Below are 8,600 nucleotides of genomic sequence, written 5' to 3'. Positions count from 1 at the left end.
ATACTAAACCATTAAGCTATAAAACAATACTACACACTTATGATTACCGACATATAATCATCAATTGCACTCAGGCTTTAGCTTCAATAATTGAATTTGGTACTTAATAATTCATATGGTTAATAGCTACAGAGTTGTCCTTGTATTAGTGCACTATCAATTTAATACCTAGGGCCTATAGCTATGATATCAAAAAGCTAGGTGCCCACAATTATTAAGACAAAAGTATATCCACCTCAAGAAGAAGAAAAAAAGGGAAATATGATATAAAACCATTTAACAAAGTCCATATCACAAAAATTAGACGGCAAAATCATACACGACTAGTTCATTGATTCACTGGACCATGCAATTCTTTACCGTTCATATTCAATAAATAAAAAATAATACACTATGTTTAGAGTACAAGACTCTCCTTGCTTGAAAAAGACTACCAAATAGGGGTTACTGAAGGCATTTGTTAATTCATTTTGAGTAATGTAACTGTGCAAGATAATGATGTTTTTTTTTTCCTTTTTGGTAACTAAGATAATGATGGGTTTAGTAGATGAATTTAGATATCTAGTGATAATGGAGCGCCAGTGCAACAATTGAGCACTCAAGAAGTGCAGCAAGCACTCTACTAGGCCGACATTGACAGCTGAGAGACCAACTTGCATCATAATAGTGCAAATTATTGCTTAGTTGGCTCCCTTCAGAATTTACTACATAAAGAACTACGGTAAACTATGTTAGATGGCTATTATGGGTATTAAACTCGAAATTTCCAGAAAAAGAAGTAACTACAACCAATTACAATGCATACCCTTATCGCAAGGGCAACAGAATAAACATGCCACTGTTTGACACCAACTCTTTTGATCCCCTCCAAAGCTAGAGGAAAAGAGTGAGTGAGTTCACCACAAACCACTGGCTTTGGTCTACGGTTGACACAACTCCTTGACTAATTGGTCAAAATATCTTGTGACCACCAACTAGCAAGCACCAAATTGGATGTTCTATCAGCTTCTCCACATCCTAAAACAGTGAATACTGAATGCTGAGAGGCTTGCTGACTGCCCAAAAAAAAACCTTGACAAAAAGTTAGTGGGGTAACTAACTAGGAGTAAATTCAATAGTAGACCTTGAAAGAAACTTTAGCAAAGTCATCATAAATGCTCTTCACGTCTCATGTACTATGTTATGGAATGGTCACATTTCTCTTTACATTAAAGCTAGTTCATGTTAAAAAGTTGAGGCCAGTAAGAGTAGTTTCAACTTTCAATATAATTCCACCTTCCCCCACACCCTTGCTGGCCCACTTCTGTACGGAACACCAATCAGAATCTTTAGTTCATCTCAACACCAAAGCATCTCCACTTAGTCACTTACTAGACTTCACATAGGAGGAAAAGTATGGAACTGGTGGTCCTCACACGTACTTACCTTTCTTTTCTTACCTTGGTTCAAGTTTCATACTCTTTCATCTGGCTTCCTCACTCTATTTTGGCCCAACTAGTTTCTCCTCACAGGGATGGAAACTAACAAATGGGAAGGGAAGAGAAGCATTAATGAAGCTGAAGAGGAAGAGGATGACCATGAAAGTGTTGAAGAGGACAGCAAAAGGAAAAGGGTATTGACTCTCTCTGGTAGGAAGCTAGCTGGTGAAGGGTCGGCACATCCTTCTTGCCAAGTCGATCAGTGCACTGCAAATATGGCAGATGCCAAGCCATACCATCGCCGCCACAAGGTGTGTGAGTTCCATTCAAAGTCTCCAATAGTACTTATTAGTGAACTCCAGCAGCGATTCTGTCAGCAATGTAGCAGGTAAGTAACCCCTATTTTCTGATAACTCTAATTTTATCTGTGCCTTCCGAGTTGTATAGTGGCAATATCTTGGAAACCAATTATGTGCACTCAACCAGTTTTTCTTAGATTAAAGTTACGAGGAACATTAATCAAAACATCAATTAGCCAATAAACAAAGAAGAAGGTAATCTAAGCTTGAGTGCTGATTCATTTTATGCAACATATTGGAATCCTAATATCAAGAACCAATACCAATAACATACGCAAGAACTAACACATGGAGACACGAAAGTACAACAGCAACAATCAATTTCATACAATATCCTATGCATATCATTTATTTAATCATAAACTGTGTGAAAGAGCAAAACTCAGCCTTTTAAATAGTGATATAACAATGAATCCAGGACACTACTGGATCTTCCAAATTAATCCATTGATATTTCTAGACTATAACTTTGAAATGTGGTTATTAAGACCATGGCTACATCCAATTAAGAGACAGTCAATAACCTCTAGGTTTCCTTGTTATGGAACAAAAGCCAAATCAAACAATGATGATGACTTCTTCTTAGAATTAGGGCCTGTTTGGATTGACTTAAAAAAAGTAGCTTTTAAATCAAAAATAAAAAGTCAAACTAAAATGACTTTTAAGTCAAAAAATAAAAAGTAGGGGGAGACCTACTTTTGGTTTTTGACTTATTTTAAGTCATTCTTGACCTTGCCAAACACTTCTCAACTTATTTTAAGTCATTTTTGACTTATTTTAACTTATTTTTTATATTTGCCAAACACTTCCAGAAGTCAAAAACTAACTTAAAAGTAAGTTTGACCAACTTTTAAGCCAATCCAAACACCCTCTTAGTCTCACTGTCCCAAGGGTTTCTTCAAGTTGAACAACAACATGTAAATAAATAATGATAACATGGAGAATAGTCCCTATGGTCTGTGATAGGGCTTCTTGATCGTGCCTTCTTTAGGTAGTAGAAGGTAAGCTGTACTCCAACTGAAATTGTATACAAAAGATTCTTTTGTTTCCTTTGAAGGGAGAGACAAATACTGGTAAGGGAAACAATTAACTTTTTCACATGCAAACAGAGATTATCCTTCAGACAATTTTTTATTCAAAATTCATCCAACTGACAACGAGGTATTCTAAATAAAATTCTACTTCCTATGAAAATATGTAGAGTATCTAATCAGCCAAGAAACTCTAGCTGCTGCCACATCCACAGCCATCTCATGTATTTTCTAATCAGCTGCTTTCAGATTCCCAAGTATAGGAGTATATCATTTTCTAATGAGCAGGGGCAACTCAGAGCTTTTAATGAGAATTTTCAATTGTTCGCATGATGAGGTGCAGATTTCATCTGTTAGCAGAGTTTGATGGTGCTAAAAGGAGTTGCCGAAGGCGTTTGGCAGGTCACAATGAGCGCCGCCGTAAAATTACAAATGACTCTCATGGAGAAAGTTTGGGCTGAAGCAGCATCAGCATCAATGGCAGCGAAATAACCTACTTTCTGAAGCAAATTACATAAACAAGATGTGGTTTAAGCATGTTCTCTATCTTCTGTCAATTCCAGGATTTGTAAGCAAATTGTTATCTGTGAACTTCAAGTATCTAGCTAATAGTACTTTCATTTCCCTTATGTAAAGGGAAGGACAAAAAGTATAAACCGCTGGCACTGTCTGGTAGTAATCGAAAAATGAAATATTTGTAGTATGAATACATATCACATGGTGCTCGAAAGTCTTACATGTTGACATTCCAACTCACTTTATGAGGTTTTTGTTTAAATTTTCCTCTTGTTGTAATAATTCCTGCACTTCCGTAACTTCTTTTTTTGTTTTGATAACCAAGAAATCCCCAAGGGAAAGTGGCGCACAATCCAAAACTTGGTGAATAATGGGTCCGCCATGTACTTTTCTCCATTTAATTACAGGCTTTTGTCTGCGACACGGTTCGAACTCATGACGTGCGCCTACACCCATCACAACTTGTGCTCTGACCACTAGACCAAAGCCTTTGGGCCCTGTATTTCCAGAAGTTAGGTTCTATGTTTTGAGATGCTTCTTGCCTTATGGGAACAGAACAACTCTCAATGGGTGTTGTAAACATAAATTCTATGAGATAAATAAGTATACATGCCCTGTTAAATTGAGGCATCTTTCAGAGTTTGACCTATCTCAGGTATGTTTGAGTTGGCAAAAATGTGTTTGATTGAGATCAATGTATGATCCAAGAGGTTATAGGCTAAAAGCGTAAGGGCTAATTTGGTATGAGGGTTGAGGGATAACTAATCTCGGGATTAATTTTAGGATGAGTTTATCCCTCATTCCCATGTTTGGTTGGGATAAAATTGCGGGATAACTTATCCTGTGAATTGTGATTAGTTATCCCGGGATTGTAGTGTTAATTTTTATCCCACATTAAAGGTGGGATATAAATCCTGGGATAACTTGTTTCCCAACCAAACAAGCCCTAAAAGTATTATGGTTTACAATTTTATTTAACTACCTCATCAAATATAAATGAGACTGCTAACATATCAAACCAAGGTGAGTGGAACTAAAACAATAAGAACAAACACCAAATGATCACGATTTCTTTTAAAACAGTAACAATCAAACTTCCAATTGGCCATCAATGGAAAAACAGAGAAACTTATAGGACAAGGCATGTACCAGATATCTTCAAAACTATGTTGACATCTTTTGGAGTTCTTCCCCTTATTAATATTTAGCCCCTAAAATGACTTGTGTCAGGCCCAAAAGACAGTGTGTCAGAGTATCACTCCTGCATAGATTTTGTATCACATGCTATACTAACATCTACCGAATGATATACCTGAAGGTGCCAAAAATATGCTGAAAGCTCACAGGGTGCAAGTTCTTCAAGAGCAAAACAAGTTGCCCTACATAAAAGAATTACTGCAGAGTCTTGTAATGTTGGTCTCCACTCAGTGCCTAAATGTTAACTTTATATCTAAGTACAAAATATTTACTTCTCTTTGCTGCTGCTTACTGGCACAAGATTGTCTAATATTTAAATTTAGGCACATATTAGCTGTATTTTCACATTCACACTGCAAAATCTTGAGGAAAGGAGTTAAATCTTCTAGATTTAAAAGCCTAGAAGATTTAACAGCCCAATCATTTCTTAAGATATTTATGCAGCGGAAGATCATTATTAGAGGAAACATGAACCAAGCTCCAGATATCAGATCTTTCCTTGCAGAAGGAAGGCTGATGATGACCAACAAAGTTGCTAAATGCTAGTTTGAATTACATTTGACAGCGATTAGAATATGCATAATACACCAATTCATGCAATGAGAAGGAGAATTACATTTTTTTAGAAATGGCAAATGTAATGAGGGAGAATTTCATTTAGTAATGCCATCTTTCATAACTGAAAATGTGCAAGACAATGCTGTTCTTTTTTTTTTCTTTCTTTTTTTATAAGTAAGATATAACTGTTCTAGACAGGTGTCTATCATCAAGTGGTCCCGCTCATGCAAAAGGCTATCAGTTGGTTCCTTCGATATTAATTCTCTAACCATAGGAAACTTCAATAATATCTGGCAGCTAATCATCTCAATGAAATCTTGAATATATCACCAATTTATGTTTGAACAATGATAACCACACAAATCCTAGCTAAGAAACTAATCTTTGAAGAGAGGAACACCACAGACAGAACCATAAATCTCAGAACTGCAGATGATAAATGAATGTCACTAAAAGACTGATAAAATAAATTAATATCACTAAAAGAAATCAGATGACAGACTAGTAGTAGTACAGCAATGTCATGACAAAAAAATCATGTGGTAACCTTGTCAAGAGCCACTAAAGCTTTAAACCAGCAGCAAGCAGAATAAATAAGCAGCATAAAAAAAAAATCATTGGTCACGCCTGATCCCCAACAACTTGGCAGACAGTTCCCATGCGACAATAGCCGCTGCATTAGCAGGAAAAGCTCTTACCAGTGTAGGACCTAATCCTGTATAGCATCCTCTAAGTCCAGATCTCTTGTAAATCTACCAAAATGAATTGAATCATGAACTTTCTAGTTTCTAGTATTTCAAATTTCTAAGTGAGATTATGATAAATACCAAATTTAGAACCGAGAAGGGATTTCTCGAATGGTTTTTCTCAGGGGCAGTTTGAATTATCGTCTTTGCGACATCCAATGGCAGAACAGCAGACCAGAACTGAAGAAAAATCAGAAGAATGAATGTAATTACATATGTTACTTCCATATTGAAAGTACAAACAGTATCTTAATCAAGAATAAGTAAGCAGAACCCAAAAGAAATTAACTCCAACCACTAATACTCACTGCTATACCACCAAGACCACCACTCATTAATCCAACTCCAACATCAATCAATTGGGTTGACTCAGATGAAGCACCTTTCAATTGTAGATGCATGAAATATCGTGCATATTCATAGGTACTAAAGAAGACAGCATTGCCCACAGATTCTCTCAGTAAGGTTGCGAGGCCTCCTCGAAACATGCCGGTAAGCTGGAGAGATTCTTTGTCAGTTTTGAAGGCACAGCTTAAGCCTAAATGGAAGCACAGATCAAGAAATTTCTCACCCCTTCTTGTTGAATTGTTTTAAGGGCACACTCACGGGGCCCGCTAAATCTGGTGGACTTCGCTACCATAAAATCAGTGCCCTGAACTTGCATCCTACACTGGAAAACAACATTACAAAGATGGTATTCCAAGTAAAGCAGGAAGTTAGGAACTCTAGCATCACTTACCTTCACCAGTTCTGACGGGCATAGTATGAAGCTGATAATAGCTCCACCAAAGGCTGCTGAAGGAACTATCGCATGAGGCTGGGGCTTACCACCATCTATTTCTCCCTTTAAAAGCAAAAAAGAGATGTTCATGAAATAGTAGTTAGTAGTTACCTGCATCATGTAGTTGCAAAAGCATCAAAACAGCAGATACTAGTTCATTGGTTGCACAAGCAACATATTTTCAACATATTAAAGTGCAATTAATTGAATTTATAAGCAGAATATGTATTAAAAACATAACAAACCTGAAGAAACCGTTTTGTTTGCGAATAAATGCCAAAAGAAAGTGAGCTTTCAAAGGCCATGCCAATGAAGGAAGATGTAGCGCCTCGATAAAGCCCTTTAACCTGTCAGATCAAACCTAGATCAGCACACCAGGACTCTGGGCGATGCCAACAAACAAGCTGTTTCCTCATATCAGTTTTCTTCATACAAGTTGGTTAACCAGAATTTTGTTGTGCATGCAGACACATGTACACACGTGTCTATGTATGTCTGTAAGTATGTGTGCGCAAACATGCATCTCCCAGGCATTATAAATATATAAAGCAGCATGTTACTTTTGAGAGGAAAAAAGGGATTATCCAACAATGAGTACTGGATTGCAAACAACTGAAAAATTCAACATATAATTTTGAGTGTCATGTTCTACAAGCAAAACATCCAAGTAAAGAGATCCGAACTTACTAGCTAAACAACATTTGAACAAACAGGATAGATAATGGTAGACAGGGATCTGGAAAAAGTTAAGAGTAATACTCCTTCCGTCTGTAATATCCTAGTAGCACAATGCAAACCATTCTTGTACTTCACTCCGCCTGCTTCAGTGTTGTACTTCTGAAGCTTCACCTGACAAATACATGCTAAAATATTTCAAAATTCATAGTTATTCAAAGCTGTTAAATTCGTTAAACTTCATCTCAATAGGGGCACACGCAGAACTGCAACCACTAACAACTGATCAAGTATAACCTATATGATATCCCACAATCTCAGGTATATCTTTTATATGAGTAAAACAAAATTAGAAGTTTATATGTGCACTATTAGCATATTCAGTATCAAGGATGAACAAATTGATTACAACGAGTGGAAATAAGAATAACGCAATCCACCAATATTGCCTAGCAAAGATGTGAGTATTTTTTTCTTAATTTCCCAAAATTTACAGAGAAATTGGAAAATGGAATAACGAAAACAGATTTCAATTAATTAAAAAAAAAAAGAAAAAAGAGAAACTATATATTCCGTCGAAGTAGCATTGAGAACTGAGAAGTGCCTACTGAAGGATTTTCCTCAATATAGGAAAACCTTATCCCAAATGCAATGAACGAGCAATGTTAAAAAGAAGATGGCAAATTGAAAACAGAAATGCACCTTCACAGTATCAAAAGGGTGGCCGGTGATAACAGTGGCAACTCCGGCCATGAGGCCTGCTACATAGTCCTTATAACCGGAACTTGCCTCCATCTCCTATTCTTCTTGCTTGCTCCAACTCAATTGTTAATTCTTTCTCCGAGCAGGCAGCAGCTAACATCGGAGGTATTTATCAGGAGACTGTTTAATACTTTCTGCTGGGGTTTAAGCTCCAATATTTTGTGGGACGAAGAGTTGCATTGATGTAACGCCGGCCCGTGCGTCGCCCAAATCATAAGAATATAACTTGTGTTTTAGGCTGGCACCCCTTTAAAAATAAATTGTAAGTAGTATATTTTTATGTAATAAATATCTCTAAAAATATGTCATTTCTTTGCTATTTAAAAAAGGGTAAAATTGGAAGAAAATTATTACTAATATCTTGTTCATTGTGTGAAACATTACTTATTTTGATGCAAAACGAAAACATAAAAACATCGCGTATTTTAAAATGAAGTATTATTCCCTCGAACTTTGCACTACATTTAAGATATATCTCATTCATTACTTATTTGTTTTGAACACGCCTTTAACAATAATGATTATTATGAATATTTAACCACAATATTCATATTAAT

General features: G+C 36.3%; 2 protein-coding genes across 7 annotated transcripts; one reads left to right on the top strand and one right to left on the bottom strand.

Moving 5' to 3' along the window:
- The first annotated feature begins 721 nt into the window (after positions 1 to 721).
- LOC125846641 (squamosa promoter-binding protein 1) lies at positions 722 to 3,586 on the top strand. Of its 3 annotated transcripts, none has more exons than XM_049526199.1 (3): positions 722 to 1,417; positions 1,512 to 1,806; positions 3,048 to 3,586. In XM_049526199.1, exons 1-3 carry the CDS (start codon positions 1,396 to 1,398, stop codon positions 3,139 to 3,141), a joined length of 411 nt encoding a protein of 136 aa, XP_049382156.1. In that variant the 5' UTR covers positions 722 to 1,395; the 3' UTR covers positions 3,142 to 3,586. The 3 variants fall into 3 exon arrangements, with proteins under 3 accessions (XP_049382156.1, XP_049382155.1, XP_049382154.1); XM_049526198.1 differs by having other exon boundaries at positions 725 to 1,417; positions 3,058 to 3,586; XM_049526197.1 differs by having other exon boundaries at positions 744 to 1,417; positions 3,152 to 3,586.
- Positions 3,587 to 5,377: 1,791 nt separating this feature from the next.
- Positions 5,378 to 8,269, bottom strand: LOC125846630 (mitochondrial arginine transporter BAC1-like). 4 transcript variants are annotated; one of them, XR_007444378.1, is made up of 8 exons: positions 7,984 to 8,269; positions 7,366 to 7,455; positions 6,852 to 6,953; positions 6,397 to 6,669; positions 6,134 to 6,322; positions 5,907 to 6,005; positions 5,627 to 5,831; positions 5,378 to 5,505 (listed from the first exon to the last, which is right to left on the bottom strand). XR_007444378.1 is itself a non-coding variant. In XM_049526185.1 (8 exons), exons 1-8 carry the CDS (start codon positions 8,074 to 8,076, stop codon positions 5,694 to 5,696), a joined length of 915 nt encoding a protein of 304 aa, XP_049382142.1. In that variant the 5' UTR covers positions 8,077 to 8,269; the 3' UTR covers positions 5,378 to 5,693. The 4 variants fall into 4 exon arrangements, 3 of the variants coding, with proteins under 3 accessions (XP_049382142.1, XP_049382141.1, XP_049382143.1); XM_049526185.1 differs by having other exon boundaries at positions 5,378 to 5,831; positions 6,397 to 6,495; positions 6,565 to 6,669; XM_049526184.1 differs by having other exon boundaries at positions 5,378 to 5,831.
- Between the last annotated feature and the right edge of the window lie 331 nt (positions 8,270 to 8,600).

This window comes from Solanum stenotomum, chromosome 12 (assembly GCF_019186545.1).
Source record: "Solanum stenotomum isolate F172 chromosome 12, ASM1918654v1, whole genome shotgun sequence".
Classification (NCBI taxonomy): Eukaryota; Viridiplantae; Streptophyta; class Magnoliopsida; order Solanales; family Solanaceae; genus Solanum; species Solanum stenotomum.
The sequence above is the reverse complement of the archived record's forward strand: the minus strand, read 5'-3'. Positions and strand labels throughout refer to the sequence as shown.

Excerpts from the sequence above, each read along its gene's own strand:
- LOC125846641 (XM_049526198.1), top strand. The coding sequence starts at position 1,396 with ATGGAACTGGTGGTCCTCACAC. Across the intron at positions 1,418-1,511 it reads GGAACTGGTGGTCCTCACAC|GGATGGAAACTAACAAATGG; the intron begins GTACTTACCTTT and ends TTCTCCTCACAG. Across the intron at positions 1,807-3,057 it reads TTCTGTCAGCAATGTAGCAG|ATTCCCAAGTATAGGAGTAT; the intron begins GTAAGTAACCCC and ends AGCTGCTTTCAG.
- LOC125846630 (XM_049526184.1), bottom strand. The coding sequence starts at position 8,076 with ATGGAGGCAAGTTCCGGTTATAAGGACTATGTAGCAGGCCTCATGGCC. Across the intron at positions 6,670-6,851 it reads AAACAAAACGGTTTCTTCAG|GGAGAAATAGATGGTGGTAA; the intron begins GTTTGTTATGTT and ends TTGCTTTTAAAG. Across the intron at positions 6,006-6,133 it reads GTGGTCTTGGTGGTATAGCA|TTCTGGTCTGCTGTTCTGCC; the intron begins GTGAGTATTAGT and ends ATTTTTCTTCAG.